Raw genomic sequence first — 22194 nt, forward strand, 5'->3', positions numbered from 1 at the left:
TTTCCTTGATAGTTTGAAGAAGATTTAGTACTTTGTTGCTTTTGTTTTACATGATAGTCTTTCTTACAAGGCTGACTTTTTTCCTCTGAAGGTCGAAATTTATTACGTTTGATAGCTTCTATTTTATTTTCTTCAGTTAAAGTTTTCAGCTGAAGTTCTGCTAATTCAGAAGCTTTACACATTTTAATACATTTCTCCCAATGTTAACTGATCTTCCCTTAATAATCTATCTTTGAGATTTTTATTTAGAATTCCACTTACTAGTCTATCTCTTATTAAACTATCTTTTATTTCTCCAAATCCACAGTTACTACTTAATTTCTTTAAATCGGTTAAGAAATCATCAAACGATTCACCTACATGTTGTGTTCGACAGAAAAATATATGTCTATCAACACTTTCGTTTGCTTTCGGTATGCAAAAATTTTCGAAAGCTTCAATTACTTTGTCAACATCCTTCTTATCTTCTTCACTTAAATTAAAAGTATTAAACTTTTCAAGTGCTTCTTCACCAATAATGTGCAATAAAATAGCTGCTTTAATTTCAGGTGATTTAGTAATACCACCAGACGCTAACATATAAATTTGGAATTTTTGTTTCCATTTCTTCCAATTTTCACTTAAATTACCGTCAAAATTTAGATTACTTGGTGGCTTTAATCCATCCATATTTAATTTAGGACTTTAAATAGTTTATATATACGTATTTTAAGCCACTTCCAATAAAAATAAACAACGCACTTACCAGGGATATAAGTTCCGATTTCACTGTAAACAACTTCCCATCATGTTTTTGTTTAGAATATCTTTACCCACGCTGCATGGTTCTTCAAAAAAGATCTTTCTTTTTTAAGATTCTTTTTTAATCAACGACAAACTCGACTGCGCCATGTGTTGTATTTTATATACATTGGGTATGTGCTCAGTGATGATTACAAGATGTACACAAACATCGTTTATTCTACATTGCTCATGTGTGAAAATTGTTTGAAAATGTGGAATTTTTCAAAAATTATACAGCTGTCCTGCTTATAATAAGATTTGCTTGTACTGTAAAAAGAAAAATCACTTTTCTAAAATGTGCATTTATAAGAATGTTAATGTTGTACAGAATAATTTAGAGCACGAGTTACATAATAATGGTAATGAATATATTTTAGGGTCAGTAGAAGATACAAATCCATTTTCTAAAAATAAAACCGAATTGTTTGAAAAACTAAAAGTAAACATATCTAAATATTTATTTGTTAAGTTGGATACTGGAGCTCAGTGTAATGTGCTACCATTGCCTAAATTTAAACAATTAAATTTAAGAGATAAATGTTTGACTAAATCAAAAGTCACTTTAAATAATTACAATGGTACTACAATTGATGTAGTTGGAAAATGTAAATTATTATGTGAAACATTGGTAGGAGACAAGGATGAAATAGAATTTCAAGTCGTAGCATGTGATAAAAGTGTTCCAGCTATTTTAGGTTTACCTACATTGCAAAAATTAAACCTAATACAAAGGATTTGTACAGTAAATCCTGATTCCAATGAAAAGTTACCAGAATCTTTAAAAGGACATCAAGACTTGTTTAAAGGAACTGGGAATTTAACTGAATATACATATCATATTAAATTAAAACCAGGAGCTGTTGGTAAAATAGAGCCCTGTAGGAAAATTCCACTTAGCTTATTAAATCCATTAAAAAAGGAATTAGCAAGAATGGAAAAATATATTATTATAAAGAAAGTTAACCAACCAACAGAATTCGTGATTCATTAGTGGTAGTAAGGAAAAAGGATGGTAATTTAAGAGTGTGTTTAGATCCTCAGCACCTTAATCAAAACATACTGAGAGAACATTATCACATACCAACCTTTGAACAAATTTCATCTCAAATGACAAATGCAAAGGTCTTTAGTATTTTAGATGCAAACAAAGCATTTTGGCAAATTAAACTGTCAGATTCAAGTTGTGAATTTACTACGTTTAACACTCCGTTTGGTAGATATTGTTTTTTGAGGTTGCTATATGGACTGAGTTCCTCACCAGAAGTTTTTCACAGAAGTTTTTCTGAAATTTTTAGTGATTTAGAAGGAGCTCAAATATATATAGATGACATATTAATTTGGGGTAAAGATAAAAAAGAACATGATTTAAGATTAAGGAAGTTGTTGGGATGTTAAATTTAATTTAAATAAATGTAAATTTGGGCTGAATGAAGTGAAATGTATGGGACATATATTTTCTAAAGATGGTTTAAAACCAGATGAAGACAAAATTAAGGCTATTCTAGATATAAAATCACCAAAAACTGTGAAAGAATTAGAAACTTTCTTAGGTATGATTACATATGTTTCTAGATTTATACCTAATGTATCAGAATTGACATCATATTTAAGAGATTTGTTGAAAAAACAAGTTATCTGGAACTGAAATGCAACACATCAAAAAGCATTTAGAAGACTAAAAGATGTCTTAGTAAATAAACCAGTTTTACAGTATTATGATATAAAGATGCCAGTAGTTTTATCTGTAGATGCATCTCAAGAAGAACTAGGAGCAGTTTTACTGCAGAATAATTTACCAATGGTATATGCATCTAAAGCAATAACAGATACACAGAAAAATTATGCTCAAATTGAAAAGGAAACTTTAGCTATTGTATTTGCGTCTGAAAAATTTCACCTGTATTTGCTGTGGAAAGTGACCATAAACCACTGGAATCAATTTTCAAAAAAACCATTGAATAAATGTCTTGTAAGACTACAAAGAATGCGTATAAGATTACAGCCATATCAGTTTGAGATAAAATATAAACCAGGAAAAGAACTTTTTATAGCGGATGCATTATCAAGATCATTCACTGATAAAGGATCTGATTTCTTTGAAGGAGACATAGAAGCTCATGTTGGATTGGTTGTAGAATGTATACCAATGTCTAATGGTAAAATGGCAGTTTTTCAACTGGAAACAGAAAAAGATGAAGAACTACAAGTTTTAAGAAAATTAATTAAAACTGGATGGCCAGATGAAAAATGTATGGTTCCAGAACTGGCAAAACCATATTTTAACTTTAGAGAAGAACTAACAGAAACGGATTAATATTTAAAAATTCCTGTGTTGTTGTACCAAGAAGTTTACGAAAAGATATGTTAAACAGAATTCATTATGGTTATTTAGGAGTAGTAAAATGCAAGATCAAAGCAAGAGAAATATTGTATTGGCCAGGAATGAAGAAATTGAAGATTCGGTTCTGAATTGTCAAACATGTTTAAGTTTACAAAAAGCTAATACTAAAGAAACAATCATATCTAAAGAAATACCTAATGGTCCATGGGAAGTATTGGGAACAGATCTCTTTTACTTTCAAGGAAGGGATTATCTAATAGTAATTGATTATTTTAGCAAATATGTTGAAATTGGACATTTGGAAGATTTGTCAAATGTAGCAGTCATAAAGCAATTGAAATCAATTTTTGCAAGACATGGTATTCCGAAAATAGTATATTCGGATAATGGTCCACAATATAATTGCAGGAAATATAAAGATTTTGCAAGAAGATGGAATTTTGAAACTAGAACTTCAAGTCCAAATTACTCACAGTCTATAGAATGGTAGATGAGCAATGTAGAATAAACGATGTTTGTGTACATCTTGTAATCATCACTGAGCACATACCCAACGTATATAAAATACAACACCAGAGTCGGTGTTGGTCAGACATCCGCTGCCTGGCTTCAAGAATCTACAGCAAATCGAAAGCACTTAAAATTTTGAATGGTTGCTTAACTTAGTATAAGCATTTGTGAAAAGAAAAATCATGTGAAACTACAGAGGCAATAATAATTCTGACTGAGTTATCGAACGGGTGCAGAACAAAACAAGTAGATGATAATAGATGAAACTAGCATAAAAGTACAGAAGTAAACAAGTATCAAAATATATTTACAGAGGAAATAAACAAACGTATAGATATAGATCGTTTAATGTTGCTCGGATTATTATAATCTGAATTACACATCTTAGTTTCAGAGTTATTAATTTTCCTCCGACTTTCAAAGAATTTTCTTTTCAGGTGTTAATAAATAATTTATTCCGAATTGGACAAATTTAATTCCTCATGGATCCTAGGTTCCTATGATTTCTAATGTACCTGAGTGAGTTATTTGCCTCATAATACATTTCTGGAAAGTCTGTAGTTTCTTTCTATTGTTTTTCCAGGAAATGATGTTCAAAGAGGCGAATGTAGCAGTCTTGATTTTCTGCTGGTATTGAGCGCTGTTGTGGGAATATCACAGCACGCGAAAACCCCTCAGGCTTCCATTTGATAGTTATTTTGCAGCATAGCAGGCGATATTTACGGATGAAGAGACTTTTGAAGAATTACAAATCTTTGGATATTGCGATTTCTGGAATTTGAATTTCAAACATCATTTTTGCAGTACGTGAAAGAACGTTCAGTCGACACTAACCAACTCCTGGATATTCCATGCTTTGCGATTCTTTCATTTGATATCTGTACGGTTATTTGTAAGGTTTGGAGTATTTTTACAGAGCTGAGTTAAAGCAAAAAATGAAATGTATTGTCAACACAATTCAGTCTTTTTGCATAGTTTGCAAACATATGGATTAGCTAAATATTAGGTCAATGATATCTATAAAAATCCTAATTAGTATTGTTGGTAACGTTAAAAGAAAACTGCACCATTAGTTTAATTAGTGAGTTCAATTTTTTTTTTTAATACTATGTATTAAATACTCCCAAAATTTTTAAATCAGAAATAAGCTGTTTTTTTGCTTAAAGTTTGCATTTCCAAGACCAAAATTTACAAAAATTAAATTATTTAATTTTATAACAAATACTTACAAAATGCAACTAATCGTTTAATGACGTCATCTTTCATTTTGGAGGCAAGAAGTTTCTTGGTATTTTGATAGCGCCTTGGCGAGAGTTCAACTTTAATGTATATTTTTTTTCATCGGCTAATATTTTGCATCTGCCAATCAAATTTTTAGTTTTGTCATTTGACAACTGAAGACCGTACGACATGATTGCAGCATATTTTTTTCGAGGAACATAGTATATGGTTAGATTTCCATTTGTGTTTTTTTGGTCAATTTTATGCATTGTGATTGTGTGAGATTGAATTAACCGTTGTATTTACACAGATTTCAATTTAGTATTTTAAATGTTATAGTAGCACGAAGAACGAAATATTTTAGTATTTATTATTATTTTCAGTTACTGTCTTATGTATGCTTTTGTGTAATGTTAAAAATCGTAATGAAAAAGTTGCTTTATTTGGTTTTAATAGCTTAGCATTCGAGATATAACTAGTTTCGAATTCGGAAATGAAGTCGAGCGAAACACCTGTTACTGCTATGTCATCGGGAAAGTATGGTAAGTTAAATTTGATAATTTGGTGTGTATTTTGCCCTTATAATATGTTTTCAGGCTGCATATAGTTATTCATTCATTTCATATAATTCTGGGCTCTTAAATCTTCCTGCTTCGGTATTAAAATCTGTATATAAATTTCAGTACGCAAATTTGATGCATATATTATACAATTAGTAAAGTTTGCCATTCGGGATAAATACTGTAATTTTTATTTTAAAAGTGTTTCATTTTTCTTATTTTGAGTGGTATACATAATATAATTTTCTCGTTTCCAATTAAAAAATAATTATTTTAAATAATTTAAAAAGTATTATTTTAATGCTGTGTATTATAACCATGCCATTTCTAACCCCTCTTTTGTTAATTTTTTTTAAAAATAATGCACAAATTATTAAATTATATGGTTCCGAAAGCTATATGTTTAAAAGAAGCATTTTTATATTTTAATGGGTCTTTGTAAATGATGTCCAAAGTTTTGAAATTTTGTAATGAACTAAATAATATCATGACTAAATTTAATAATATTACATAATATTATGACTAAATGTAAATATTATGAACGTTCTAAGTAAACAGGATCTGTCAAATTCTTTATTTCTTATATTCATATGTATAAAATAGACTAATTGGTCAGATTGTAAAGACATATTTCATGATTTCAAGTTCAGTAAAATCCAAAAGCCGGAGGAAAAAACTTTCACTGAGGCTCACCTAGTATATTAAAGAAGTTTCTATCGAGTAGTTTAAAAAACTACATTGTTTTTTGTTATTTTGTATGTTGAGAAATTTATATGTAAGTATTATTAACCGTTCTGTAATAATAGTATATTATTATCATTGAATGAATGAATGATACTTTTCTTTTGCTGATTAATTTGTAATTTTCCTCACAGTTGTTTGATGACATTTTAATAAAAATTGTTACAAAAGCATAGTGTGTTCTTAAATGTAATTTATACTGATGTATAAAATTTTAGAATAAACTTAAGTATTATTAACGTATCTGGATCATACCAGTGTATAAATTCCAAATGTACTGCATTCTTTACAGTGGTTTTTATATCATGTTAAGTAAAGTACTTAATCAAATATGTAATGATTTAAATACTGTATTTTTAAAGTCACCTATTTAAACAATTAGTCATTTGTAATTAAATTTCTTTCTGATGACATCCATATTTTTATACAGTAACTTCTGGATTTTTTTTGCATGATGAAATATACAGAATTTAAAAATTTTTATAGTTGCATACAGTCAAAACTTCAGATTTGTTGTTTTGAATGTGCATATTTATCTTGCCAGTTAGAAAAATGTGATATAAACAATTAAAATTTTGACTGTGAAATTTTTATTTTATCCTTTTTTTGTGTGTGTGTGAATATGTTTTACATTATAATTAGTTTATTTCTGTTTTTGAGTTGTAACAAGACAAACAAAATCAAATTCCATGCTCCCCTACCTCCCTCCAACCTTAAAACACTTTATATATCCTAGACTTTGCAGTGCTTTAACCTGTAGTTACTATAGTTAGAATAATGTATAAACTGCATGTTAAAATAAGAGGCATTAAATTTCTTCTTGATGCAGAATTTTTAGTAAAGAAGAAATTATTACAATGTTTAAGATGATACTATGTTATTAAATGTTAAATGAAAAACAGGCATCATATTTGGAAAAGCTTTTGGTATTTATTAAGTTAATTAATATAAATAATGCATTTATACAATAGTAATTCTTGCTTTCCAGTTACTCATCATCCAGTATCATTGTGACAGTGTTCCCCCAATATTTAAAATGGAAGTGGCTTGAAATCTTCATTTCAAACCACTTCCATTTTAAATATTGCCATCATTTTTGTGATTGTTGCCTTTTCATGCATTTGCTTAGCAAAAATTTAGTTGCCAGTGAGTTTCTGATTTTTTGGTGAAGATGGGGATATTGAAAAAGTACCAGATCTTAATATTTTTTTGGTTCCTTGTATTAAGTAAATAAAATAGTGTAATCATGAAAAATTTCAGTTATCAGATTTCAAATGGAAATATTCATTTTGACTATTTCTGAATACATTGTAACCATTTTTTATGTGACATCTGTATGTATGAACAGAATAAAGGCCTTTTTTTTTTTTTTTTTTTCCAAAACAGATTGTATACTTGATTTCTTTGTGATATCTATATATGTGTATGTATGTATCTTTCATAACTCAAAAAACAATTAACCGGTATATAGGTCTTCTATAACATCTAGTTGTGCACTTTCCTTTTTTTTATTGCACTTGGTGGTACCAAAAAAAGGGTACTATTCGGTTTTGAGGGCCGTAAAATAAAATCGCCAAACTATTGTTTATGCCAATACTGCCAAAAATATTTGCGGCAACCCTAATAATTGCTGCAAGAAAGGAAGTACTATAATAGTAAATAACTATTTAAGATTTGTGTTTTAATTTAGATGAAAGGTTAATTTAATATAATACTTTTTTATTATTATAATTTATATGAAAAAAGCTAAAGACTGAATGGAAGCATAAGAGTAAATAACTATTTCAGATCATTATTATGATTTATATAAAAATTGCTAAAGATAACTGAATGGATGCCTGCATCGCTATTTTGCTACCGACTTATCGCTAAAGCATAATTTCATCTCGTTGGTTGTTCAAACCTAATTTTGTGTAATGAATGATGCCTTTTCTTTGAAAATATTCTCGGTAAAGTGCAGAATCGCTCACTTATTTGTTTGCCGCTTTTTACAAGGATAAAAACAATTGGATTTTTGTCAATTTTCTTTTACTTTTTAAGTGAAAATAGGCTGATGTGTACACAGATAAAGTCAAGGGTGTGCGCAATGCCATTTTTGTGCAATTCTAGGATTTTTTTTAAGTGAAAATAGGTCGATGTGCACATGGATACCAAGTATGTACAATTCTTAAAAACGCACCAAGCAGTGGGTGATTCTGCACTTTACCCAAAATTCTGTTGCCGACTATTCGTCATGGGCAATTCCCAAATTGTTAAATCCATAGGATATCAAAAAAGGATTTAAAAATTAATCTAGTATTTCAATGGCATCTTAAGAAATATAGAACTATATAAACTTGTGCAATCTGAAATTGGCGCGTACGCTAGATTTGGCGTGCTGTTAAATGGCCGCGTTTGCTAGATTTGGCGCTTTTGCGCATACATTTTTGCTGCAATTTTTTTTATGGCACTCGAAACTGAATAGTACCCAAAAAAAGTATCTGTGGACATATATATATATATGTGTGCGTGTGTATTATATATTTGAATATGTTTGTGTAAAATAAGAAAATATATAAATACAAGTTATAATTTAAATTAGCAGTAGCTCTATAATGCTTAATTTAACTTTAAATATTTCCCTTCTCTATTAAGTAGTAATAACTTTTTCTGCATTGTGCTATTTCAAGACTTGATCTATGTGATAATGATTCTTACATAACACTTGTGACATAAATGGAACTAAAATTTAAACAGCCAATAAACATTTTATAGCATTATTAATTATCCAGTCAGATTTATTGAAAACCGAAACAATTTCAAATTTATTGAAATCATACAGTCAGATTTATTGAAATCATTCTGAATTAAGATTTCATCCTGAATACAGGACACTTACTCTATGCATTTTGGCATAGGTAGACTGCTGCTGGCTGCTTCTCTTTTTACTGCAAAACTGTCCAAAATGTAAATATTCTTGAAAAGGCAAGTGTAGTATATCAATTTGTGTGTGGCTGCAAAATTTCTACCGAAATAAGAGGCTAATCTTTGGAATATGGCAACAGGTAGTTTGGCGACATTTTGGTAAAGCGGTAAAGGTTAGTAGTTAGCACTTTAGCAGTGTACATGGATAAAGTGAAGAGTGTGCGCAATGCCATTTTTGTGCAATTCTGGGATGTTTTTTTAAGTGAAAATAGGTCGACGTGTACATGGATGATACCGTGTATGTGCAATTCTTAAAAACGCAGCAAGCAGTGGGCGATTCTGCTCTTTCTCCCAGCTTCTCACCTAATCTTCGTCATGATTAAGCACTTGTGTTCAGTGAAAGTTCTAGCATAAGCGTAATTCGGCTAGCAGATTGTTGGAAAAAAATGTTAAGTAAAAAAAAAAAAAAAAAAAAAAAAAGCCTTTACTTTGTGAAAACAAAATGGCCTGCAAACAAAAACTAGCAGGTTGCTGTAGCAGGGTTGGTTGCCAAATTTTCGCCAAAAAATCGCCAAGTTACCATAATCCAAAGATTAATCAAATAAAAATGAATGTTTGATCTGCTTTGGCTGCTAACTTGCTGTTCACTATGGATCAACATGTGTCAAATGCAGTATTTCCACATCTACACTATGAATGCTTTAACAACATTATAGCTAATTTGCTTTGTTTTATATCTTTCTATATTTAACGGTCATATAATTTCATTTTTAACATCATCCCCAATTTAGAGTATGCAGTTTGTAGATGTTTTGTAATTACAAATTTGAAAGCTTTCAAATGTTAGCTGGGATTTTATAATTAGGAACACTAGTTAATATTAGAGTTTTTCATCTTTCCCAAAGAGAGTTAATTTTAGCATACATTTACAAAGAAACATAGTACTAGATATGTGTATTGTTTACAATGTATGCTGATGTAGTATTTAAAAAATTATTGAAAATATTGTTTATTGATACTCTTGAATTAGAAGTCCCATTTTTTTGTTTTTTGTTAACTCTAATTTCAATTCCTCGTGTTCCGCAATGTATACCATGAGGCTTACACATGTAAATTATAGCACTAACAAAATAAACAGACCTACAACAGCAGTGCAAATGGGGAGAGAATTAAAAAAACAATAAATAAATAAAAATAATAAGTAAAAAATAAATAAAATAAAAACAATCTCACTCAATAATCTAAATTGAGCATGAAATTTCATAAAGCAAAAAGTGTCTCTTTAGTCCAAAAAAGTTCAGAAAAAATTGGTGTCCAAGCTACAGACTGATGCTTCAAAGTTGCCTGAAGCATTTTCCTCTGGTGGACATGATGGATGTACTCAAGAAGAATATGCTTAACATCCTTGTCACCACTACCACAGCTGTACAAAGCACTTGAAGCAAGTCCAAATCACTTTAAATAGATCTTAACATTACCATGGCCAGTCAAAAATTGAGTTACTCTTAAATCTGTTGAAAATTGAATAATTTTTATTCTGTGAAAAATTTTAGGGGAAAAAACTTTTGGTCTATTATGCTTTTGCTGAGGCCAGATTTTTTTCTGTTCCAAATACAGATAGCATCACTTTTATAAAAGAGCTTTTGATGAGAAGCAGAAATGTGGAGATTTAGATCAATGTGACATTTTGTGGCTAGCTTTGCTAGAGCTGTCTCATTTCCAAAATTTTTAAAGTCTTTTGTAGTTTGATATCATTAATAGGCCTGCATTGCTTTGCTACTGTTGTGTTTTCGTTTGCAAGAAGGAATTCATTGGAAAAAACTCCATGTGAGTATAAATGAAATTTTGGTACTTTCCAATTAGCAAGACTTTTCTACGAAATCACTAAATATGGTTATTAATTAAAAAATAAAAATCTCTAATTGCAGTTTTTCAGTGTTAAACAATTGTTACAAGACAAACTATTTAGCAAAACGTTTTGGTATCTTTTTGAGGTAGTGTAGCTAATGCAAAAGGAAAATGATTTCCTTCTACTTCATAATTCAGTGATCCCTAAAGGACAATGGTCATCTTGGTCATTGTTTTAGCTCCAAGGCCTTTCTCTTATGGGGATATTTAAAATGTTGCATTTTTAAAAATAAGCTTTTTCCAGTACCAAAATGAGCATATTGGAAGATTAATAAGATTTATTTTTTCATTACAAAAATAAACTCTACTCCTTAGAAAACTGTTGATCTCATTGTAAAAATAAACATAATTTATTAGAACACTAATGAATGAACTAGTTTTCTAATGATTGAGATATATTTAAGTGCTACATTTTATATATTGCACAACAGAAAATGAGAGAAGTCAGAGTTGTGAACAATGCTTCTATAGGATTATCAAGATCACTCAGTTATTATAATAAGAGGAAGATTACAAATAATTTAAATTTGAAGAGCTGTAGATGAATGTAATTTAAACATGTCCCTAAAAGAGTTTCCTTCCAGAAAACTAAACGTTGAATTAGCTGCAAATCTCATTCATTATGCTATTTAAGTATGCAATAATTGCTTTAGGTGTTGACAAGTGGACAAATGTTCTTGCTAGCCAACATTCAGAGAACTTGAAAATATTTAAGTACCAAACGATGTCAGTTATGCAGTAGAAGCTACTTTAAGTTATAAAATCTTAAATTAGTAACGATCTTTATTTTTTAATGGAGAACTGGATATTATTAATTGTTTTCTGTTCTGAAGTATGTATGGTATGGCTTTCATCTTCAGGTTCAATATATACACTCAAAATTAGTTAATGCTTAGAGTACTTAGTATTTATTGACTATTTTAGTATTGTTTTTATTAATTCAAACTCTATTTTCTACGATCAGGTGAAAGTCTCACATATGATCCAGAATTTCGAGGCCCAGTGAAGCACAGGTAACATTTTTTTTCTGAAAATATTTTTTGAATCACTTGTGACATAATGTTTTCACATATTTTTGCAATCACAAACCATTGTATAGTTATTTCCATCTGCATATCTAAGTTTTAGTAATTTTAGAATTTTTTCGATTTCAGCATTGAAAATACTTTTATCGTGCATCTTTTTAAAAATATTCTTGATTAAAGTGTCATATTTAAAATTTTACAATTAGGTTTTATATGTATGTATTAACTGTACATAAATATGTAAATACACTTATTTTTGTTTGCCTTAAAAATGAGGAAAAATATTTTTTATGGTACTTGTATATTAGTACAACCACACTAGTAGAAGCTGCCAGGCTTTCAGAATGTACAAAACTCTGGCAACCATGTTCAAGTAATTTCTTAAGATTAAAAAACAATGTTATCATTTTTGTATGTGTTCATTTATTGCATTCTCAATTTCTATGCCTTTCTTGGACAGAGCATGATATTTTGTGCCTTAAACTGAGTTTTAAGATATGTGCTTGAGGGACTTTCTTGCAGTCGAAGAAACTGCACTAAAGCTTCTCCAGGAATGCAGTATTTTGCTGCTTGAATCTATTCTTAAAGTAAAAACCATGTAATTTCAGCTTTAATAATATGTGCATAGATAAATTTTTTTTCAATTACAAATTGTCAGTTTTTTTTTTCTATACAAAATAGCTAAGTCTGTTGGGCTAATATTTTTAAGTCCATTGTATCAATTCCTGTGAAGTAGTTTACTCATTTAAAAAGAAAAAAGAAAAATTCTGGTTCTTCTGATTATCTGCAGCTCTAAGAAAAGTTGTGAACTTGTTTCCAAATTTTCGGTGATAAACTTATAATTGATTAATTTTTTGTTAAGCGCTGCCCAGACAGTATAGTGATTAAGGGAGTCTGACTGCAATACCAAAGGGCCCGGGTTCGAATCCCGGAGAAGGCATGGATGTAAAATTGTCTGTCCCTTCATAGAATGGTAGCGGTGGCCACCTATTAAGTGCCTTCACAGTAAAATGGCCATCACTTCTGGCCTTAGTAGTGGCCAATGCCATTATAGGCAAGTGCCCGCCATTAGGGGGTGGGACATTGTTAAGCCAATGTGTGAAAGGCAACAGCCATTTTCAAAATCGTAGTGCAGTAAGAATTCCAAATAAGACTAATAAGCCAATAAAATTAAAAAAAAAAAAAAAAAAAAAATAAGCAATATATATCTGGAATAAAATATTTACCTTTTTGTGAATGCAATACTGAAAGCTGACTGATGATAAGAATTAGAGGAAGAAATTTGTTTGGAGGAAGTTAGGTCACCTTTGTAATTGCCGAATTCATTACTCATGATAACAATTCATATCAGTCAAAATTTGTCAAGAATTGTATATAGCTGCAAAAGGCCATAGAGTGGAGCAGTTATCTTCAAGAAATTTCTATTAAAAAACTGAAGGTAAGAACAAAAATCTTCAGTTTTCAGACTGCATCTGAAGTTATCTTAGTGCTAGCCAAAGTTTTTGGTAGCACTTAATATGCATGTACTTCACATAGTTTTAGAAATAAGAAGACTAATTCCATTTTATTTTCCTCTCAAACACATATCAGAATTTCAATTTTGCTATATATCAGTTATTAGCTTAATGTAAATCAGTTATTACAGTTTTTTTTTTTAAACTCGTGCTTTCTTTCCTTCCCCCACCCTGTTATACATATTTATGTTGAATTTATTTTCACTTAGGAGCTGTACAGATATCTTTTGCCTTTTTCTTTTTGTTGCATTTATTGGTGGATGGATTGTTGTTGCATTTTTTGGTAAGTTATTGCATAATAATGGAATATTATACAGAAATGCATTTTTATATTTTCTACATAATGCTATTAAAAGTGCACTAAAAGATATTTTAATAATAATTTTCGATATTCTCTTTATCATACAAATAACTGAAAAAATTTTCAATATCTGTGGCTATTTTTATGATTGTTTATAATGTGGCAAAAGATGAAAACTTAACCATTTCATTAGACAATTCTGTTTGAAATTAGCTCATCCTGGAAATAGTACCAGTTTCCTAATTGCTAAATTTTTTCTTACTGTAATACACATTTATTTCACTGCTCTAAATTTTACAGATTTCAGATAACCCACATCTGTGCGTTGACTATCATGTCTCAAATCATATAAAAGTGTGCACCTGGGAGATGCTGCAGATGCTTGTGTACTGACAAACAGTAAATAATAAGTTGAGTGAACAAAACCTTGAAAATATATACACATGTTTTTCTATGTAGACACCCATGGCATTGAAATTCTGGTAGTTTCTCTTACCGGGACTAGATTCAGATATCACCAAATGATGATTTAGGAAAAAATTCAAAGCATAAAAATTATCACCAAAATATTTATAATTTGGTTGAAGAAAAAAATCCCAAGGGAAAAAAATAACAATTATTCGAAAAATTAGAAATTTTTCTGGAAATTATACAGCTTGCCAAAAAATGAGAAAAATTTTGGTCAGCAAATTGATATTAAGTGGATGCATTAAATTGCTGATATCATTTAAAATTTCTGAAAATGTTTGCCTTTTAGCATGCAGCTGCTGCTACGTAATCTTAATTAAATAAGAATCTAATTGGTTATATGAAATGCTTCACTGACATCTGTTCATTTCGTACTGTCCCATACATAACCTTTAAAAATCCACATATGGAAACCAGTGGGATTGATGAAATTATGGTTAACATGGAAATGTTCAAATTTGGCTTCTTTAATTCTTTATTGTTGTACAGTTTCTCTTTAGTATTACTTACTGTTGTGAAATTCATTATCATAAACATTGTTGTGAAATTCATAATTAAATACTGATGTGAAATTTGATCAAGTACTTTATTTGTAGTGTTTTAAAATAAAAACTGGAAAATTTAAAATGAAAGAAGCTTTTTTATTGTTGGCAGTGTTTTATAAATGAAATAATATTTTAAATTAAAAAAAAATAGTCTAACAAGGAATAGTGCCAATTTTGAACACTCAGTAATTCTTAAAGAAATAAATAATCTGCTTATCTAAAAATACATAATAATAAAAACCATTGATAAGTAAATGAAACTGTGTAATTACTAATGTAGCATTATTTAGCAAATTTCAAAAATTTTAATTTACTATTTCTAAAACCTAAGTGATCAATACTTAAAATAAAATACTGCGTGATAAAAAGATGTATGCAGAATTTTAATATGTTTGTTATTTATTCAAGCAAGATAATGTACATCACTGCCAGGACCGAAATATTTTCATGTTAACCAAGTATTTGCTTTAAGCAAATTCGTGTTAGTGGGGTTTATTCTATTTGTTTATAATCAATATTGTTAACACTTTTACAGTAGCTTATGTAAGAAGATATATACACTTCTGATATAAATACTTTTGAAGTTCATGTTGAATGATAAAATCTAATGATGAAACGTACTTAAAAACAATTCTTAGTTCTTGCTAACCGAAATTTGTGTTAATCAATAAAGCTTCCTTATAAGAACATATGCTTTACTGTCAGGCCCCAAATTTTTTAATGTTAACCAAGTATTTGCCTTAAGCGAATTCGTGTTGGTGAAGTTTTTTGTATTTGTGTCTAGTCAATATTGTTAAAACTTTTACAGTAGGTTATGCAGGAAGATATATATTCTTTTTATGAATGTGAACTAATGTAGTAAGGCCAAAATACAGGAAAAAAATAAAGATTTAAAAATACAGCTGGAATTCACTGAAGCTCTAAGCTCTGGAATATTTTTTCCCACCAGGAATATGCTTCATGTTGTAGGTTAACACTTTACAGATGATACATTTTATATTTGACATACTGTATCTGGCGGCATATAAGACACACCCTTATTTAGAAGGCCACACACAAGGAAACAAGTTTCAATAATCCGCGCGAAAGCGCGTTACCACAATAACTTAAAATGTGGTTTCTTTTAGATCTCATGTTTCATAAAAGCCAAATAAACAATCATTGAATGCAATTACCAAACATTCTACTAAGGAAAATTAACAAACGGCAATCTATATTGAACATGATATGTAAATTTCAATAATGAATAAATGACTGAACGACAAGCAATCAAACATAACACAAAATAAAGCAGAAACAACAAAAAACACAGATTCAAGGAAAATGTTGCCTATCATGAAATTAGACTTTAATCACTTTCAAAACCACAAAAATCCTTTTCACTATCATCATCATCAGAAACAAGAATATCGTCATCACTACTGTTTCTGTTGTCGCTAGTATGACCTTCTTTGAATAATGTGTCGTCTTCTGTTCCATCAAGAGCATTACTGATTCCGCACTTCTTAAAGGACTTAACAATTATTTCACCCTTTACGTCCTCCCAACATCTTTTTACCCACTCGCACACTTGTGAAATAGAGAGCCGCTTCATTTTACCTGAGGGTGTGAGGGCATGATGTGGCTCTCCTATCCACTTGTTCCATCGTTCTCGCACTTTTTCCTTAAATGGCTTATTCACCGATACATCTAAAGGCTGCAATTGGCTAGTCAGTCCACCAGGAATGACAGCTATCTGGGTTTTTAATTCTCTTGCTTTATTCTTTATGGTTTCAGTTCTATGGGCGCTAAACTGATCCAAAATCAAAAGAGAGGGTTTTCTTAAGAGTCCACCAGGTCGCCTCGCCCATATGTTCTGTAACCACAGTTTCATTCCAGCTTCGTCTATCCAGCCTTTCGGATAAACAGGAACAATTACACCCGTTGGAAGTTTTTCTTTCGGATTAGTTTTTCTTTTGAATATGAAAAACGGCTGTAGTTTTGTGCCATCAGCACAACATGTTAGAACTACTGTATATCGGGTTTTTTCATGACCTGTGGGTTTTTATGGTTATTGATTTAGACCCTTTAATACTCACAGTCTTGTTGGATGGTACATCAAATGTGAGGGGAATTTCATTCATATTTCCTATTTAACCAAGCTCAAAAGAAGTTTTCTTGCGTGCATTTATAACAAACCTATGAAATGCTAGTACTTTTTCTTCATAATCTGCTGGCATTTTCTGTGCAATAGTTGGTTTTGTGTGCATTGATAAGCCTTGCCTTTTCATGAACCTGTAGTACCAGCCCTCAGACCCTGAAAAGTTCCGATTCCCATGCAAATTCTTTGGCCTCATTGATTATCATTTTAGTTGAAACACTTATCCCAGATTTCCTCTTAATCTATCACCACATTTTTACGGCATTTTCAAGTTTAGGCCAAGCAGGAGCTGAACATCGAAGGTTATGTTTTTGTTTTTTAGCAGTCTTCAGTTGAACTTCCTTCAGACGCCAAATACGTATCATTTTTTTGGTAGGTGGTGGACCGAAATGCCTTGCTGCTGCTCTGTTTCCATTTACTTTGGCGTAGTTTAACTCTTCTAGTTTATACTGAATTGTATAGCTTAATCTCTTGTTTCCTGTAGTCATATTTTCCAGGGTATTTTTTTAAAACAAATAGTTTTAAGCACCGATACTGACACGTTTATACAGAGTAGCACCGATACCGACACGTTTATACAGAGTAGCACCGATACCGACACGTTTATACAGAGTAGCACAGATACCGACACGTGTGTCGGCTGAGTCAGAGAAAGTCTATGTAAAGAAAGAAAGGCTCTATAGATGTAATGTGACCGTCGAGCCTGTTCGAACTTCGATATTACCTTCGAGCTTTGGCGCTTTTTGGCGACAGGTATTTCACGCATGCGCAAAATAATTATGGCAGATGTAGAAAACGTTATGTGTGTCTAGACCTTTATTCGGGCTAAAAATAGCATTCAGTATTGAAAGTTAACCTGTGTCCTTCATGTATAAGACACAGGTAACTATTTTGAGACCAAATTTAGGAAAAAAAGTGCGTCTTATATGCCATCAAATACGGTATTTTATCTATTATCAAATATGAAATACTCTTGAAGTTCCTGTTGAATGATAAAAATCTAATGATGCAACGGACTCAAAAACGGTTCTTAATTCATGCCAACCAAAATTTATATTGACCAACAAAGCTTTGTTAATTCATGCTAACCAAAATTTATGTTAACCAATAAAGCTTCCTTATAAGGTCATTAAGCTCTGGAAATTTTTTTTCTCACTAGGAACATGCTTCATGTTGTAGGTTTGCACTTTGCAGATGATATATTTTCATGTGACAATCAGTATGCTCATTACAGGCGAAATGTATCATACATATAAGGATAAGAGATTAATTGTAAAATACAGTGAAGAAAGATCAAAACGATGATTTTACTTCAAAGTTACAAATTTTAGTGAAGCATTGAAAAGTGACTGTAGTAAAGTAGTGAAATTGTTTGCCTCAATTAGAAAACTGTAAATTGCATTAATATATTAGCAGTATTAAAAAATTGGAAATAGTTTCTGCTCTCGTAGAAGCTCTTGTTCTTTTCTCAGTAAAATTAAAAAAAGAAGTACCTTTAAAGTAATGTAAATTTGCATAGCAATGCACTGTTATTTGGTGACTTACTAGAATTTCAAAATGATATCAAATTTTGTTTGAAAATTTGCCTTTGGCTATCAAAATTTTCAAATTCAGTTTTTTTTTTTTTTTTTTTTTCTGGGCTTATCTGTAGGAATGTGTCAATTTTAATTGACATTGTTCGTTATGTTTTTTAAAAAAAAAAAAAAAAAAAAAACTGGAGCTCAAGGTTGGCAGATTTTCTTTGTAAGACTATCAGGTATCTTTTTGTCTTTTTAAATAAATTCCTCATATTGTGAAACTTAGTTTAAACATATTCCCCAAATTTTCAGTGTAGTAAAGAAATAAATTTAAAAATGCATAAAATTATAAATACAAATAAAGTCTGGTAGCTGTTTTATGAAAGAACAGTGTGCTATAAAATATTTAGTTATGAGTAAAAAGTGCTGATATTTAATGCAATTATACTTTATTTTGAGATTAATACTTTACAGTAAAGTAATTCTAGGCACTATACATACATTTCTACTTGCTTATATTTGAAGTCTGAGACCCCAAAATTTCGAGGTTTTCTTGATATCTTTAGCAATTTCTAACCAATTATGCATTGCGATTGTTTGGAAAAATCTGCCTTTTGAACATTGGTTGTCTTGGTTACAAATAATTTTTTTATTATTAATTTTTGGGATGTTTTAGTTTCAGGCTGTAATCCATCTTTTTAATTTCCTTTTTTGCTAGTCTTAAATTTTTTTCAGCTGTTTGCTACTGTCAAAACAAACAGTCGAAAAACAATTTTCTTACTATCTGTTATTGTTATCTTAAAAAATGATATAAGTCTTTTACTGTTTTTTAAAATTATTATTATTTTATAATAATTAAAAATAATAATTATTATTTTGTAATAATTAAAAATTATTAGGATAATTTTACTGTTTTTATAACAAACAATAATACATAGAATAATCTAAATGGATTTCGTAATCTTCTAGCATTTCGAGAAGGTGATCCAAGACTCTTGTTATATCCAACAGATTCAGAAGGACATATTTGTGGCACTGGAGATTTAGAGTAAGAAAAAAGACTTATTATGAAATTTTAATTTAGGTAATGTAAATTACAGAAGGGGGGGAAGTTTATACAATTAAATGTATAGATGTATTTATTTCTTATGAACATAGTAGGATATAATTCAGCTATTGTATATAGGGAGAAAAGTGCAGTACAATGTCTTTAATCCGGACGTCCATAATACGGACCTCAAAGCTACAAACTTTCTGCGCATGCATAGTGTTTACGCATGTGCATAATACCTTTACATATGCGCATATGCGTTTACACATGCACGTTTAATGTATAACGGATGGTATAAGCTAGGCTAAAATTATCTAATTATCTATTTCAGTTAATGTTGCAGATTGCGTTGTTCCTTAATCTTCTAATTGGATCCGGTTTATTATTTTCTGCAGACTGTTGGAGCAATTTTATAAAAAGTAAGCTTGAACTTTTGATTATGTCAAAAAAAGTTTCCAATTCTGGAGCTACGAAAGGATTTACAAAGCGAAAGCATGTTTCGATGTCCATCAAACAAAAATTGGAATTGCTGCAAAAAATGGATAAAGTAACAGAGGTTTGTGAAAATGAAAAAATTTCGATTGACAAGTTAGTCGGTATTCTCGGCACAGCAATTACAGGACTTGAGCAGTGGAACTTTGTAACTGAACAGGAAATTATGTCTTTTTATAGAATTAAAGAGAAAGTATTGGCACATAAAACGAAGCAACTTAAACAACTTACATTAAAAGAAATGTTTAATAAAGTAAACAAATAAATATTAAGCTTTTTTTTTTTTTTTTTGTAAATTTTGATACCCTTTAGATCATAATTGCTCTTTATTTTATAAATTATGGTTTCATATTTTTAATTTTATAATTTCTGCATGACATCTTACCAGATTTAAATTGGTGATCTATAATCTGGAAAAACCTCTAATCCGGAATCGCTGAAGTCCCGACGAGTTCGGATAAGTACTGTATTCAAATAACTATTAAAAAAAAATGGTTGAAATTTACTGTATGGTCCCACTTGGTTTCTGTCTGAAAAAATCACCAAATGGTATTGATTGTTCATGAAATCTGGAAGCCTGCTGTGTGAAGTAGATTTTTTGGTAACCCTAATGTTGATAATGTTGGCAAAACTAGTTTTAGGGAAAACTGCAAAGATTGCCAAATGTGTTGTGATAAGCTAAGATTTTTGTTATTTTTTTAACGTGTGGACTGAAGATTTTCAATTGCTGTGTTTGATTGCATGTGTGTAATGTTTCATGAAAGTGATGCAGGATCCTTAGGCAGGAGGAAAATAAATATGTTAAAGTATTAATGTTTTATTTATTTATTGGTGTCTGTGTGTTAATTTTTGTTGAAAGATTCGTTGTTTTATGTTGTATGTTAGGAAATATGTATTTTTGGTTATTTATTACTCTGTGTTTGTATATTTTTGGTTATTTGTTCATGTCTGTGTGTTAAGACAGCAGCAAATTTTTTCTGGTTAATATGATAGTTTTAACTTTGTTGTAGCTTTCTGATTTTGTTCAAGTAAAAATAGATCGATGTGTACATGGAGAAAGTGAAATTAGTGCACAGTGCCTAATTTGTGCAATTCTCTGATTTTTTTTAAAGTTAAAATAGGTCAATGTGTACATCAATAAAGTTAAATTAGTGAGCGATGCCTAGTTTGTGAAATTCTCAGATTTTTTTTTTTTCAAGTTAAAATAGGCCAATGTGTACATGGACTCCCAGTTTGTGTAAATTTGATTTCTTGTTTTGATTTTTTGTAGGGGGTGGAAGGATCAGCCCCATTTTGAAATTGGCGGTGATCCTTCATGTTGCTGATGTTGGCGTCAAAAAGGATTGGTGCTGATCCTTCATGGTGCTGATCTTGGCATAAAAAAATCAACGATCCAAGCAGAACTGTAACGATTAACCAAAAAATTAAATAAAAAAGAGAAGGAGGTGCATATACCACGGTTCGGCATACTTTTTCCCTGGCACGTAAAATATTTCTAAGAATGAGATGCATCTCTAAGAATGAGATGCAGTTGCAGTTTTATTTTTTCTTTTTTAAACTTTCCTACTGCACGCATTTTTTCTGTGGCTTTCACAGCAAAACATGTGATTATAGCTTTTATCTTCAGAACTGAAAAGAAATAATTCAAGAAAATTTCTAATTTGTAGTTATTTATTATGCTCAGAAATTCTAGTACTGTTTTGTTATTTGGACCGGGTTTAGAAATGTATGGATGAATGTGTTCATTTATGCATGTATATACCGTATTTGACGACATATAAGACACACTTTTTTTCCTAAATTTGGTCTCAAAAAAGTTACCTGCGTCTTATACGTGAAAGTAATTACATTCAATAATTGTTTATTTGGCCTTTACGAAACGTGAGAACTAAAAGAAACCACACTATTGAAACTTTTTTCCTTGTGTGTGGCCGTCTAAATAAGGGTGCATCTTATATGCCAGTGCATCTTATATGCCGTCAAATACGGTATGCACAAAAAAAGGGGGGTCAGTTCAGTATCTCCCATTCTACTGGGCTGATTGACAAAATTCAAATTGCTCTTTTCATGTCTTGAAAGCGCAACTTAGGATATATATTAGATTTCTATATAACATTGTTCTAACATAGGTATTTTCACACAAAATCGGACTCTGAAATAACATACCAATTTT

The 22194-nt window shown here is 30.3% G+C and overlaps 1 protein-coding gene across 3 annotated transcripts in view; it reads left to right on the forward strand.

Annotated features, from left to right (window-relative positions):
- The first annotated feature begins 4934 nt into the window (after positions 1-4934).
- Positions 4935-22194, forward strand: part of Ctl2 (Choline transporter-like 2) — a 149784-nt gene continuing 132524 nt past the window's right edge. For 2 of the 3 annotated variants that reach the window (XM_035365840.2, XM_035365841.2), the window contains exons 1-5: positions 4935-5083; positions 5312-5397; positions 11933-11981; positions 13717-13790; positions 19448-19526. In XM_035365840.2, the coding sequence (XP_035221731.1) occupies positions 5349-5397; positions 11933-11981; positions 13717-13790; positions 19448-19526 (251 nt within the window). In that variant the 5' untranslated portion in view covers positions 4935-5083; positions 5312-5348. The remainder of the gene's footprint in view (positions 5084-5311; positions 5398-11932; positions 11982-13716; positions 13791-19447; positions 19527-22194) is intronic. The other variant, XM_085824821.1, reaches the window with a different exon arrangement.

Source organism: Stegodyphus dumicola, chromosome 10, assembly GCF_044657685.1.
Source record: "Stegodyphus dumicola isolate Sdum_Otavi_A_Nest chromosome 10, ASM4465768v1".
Lineage (NCBI taxonomy): Eukaryota > Metazoa > Arthropoda > Arachnida > Araneae > Eresidae > Stegodyphus > Stegodyphus dumicola.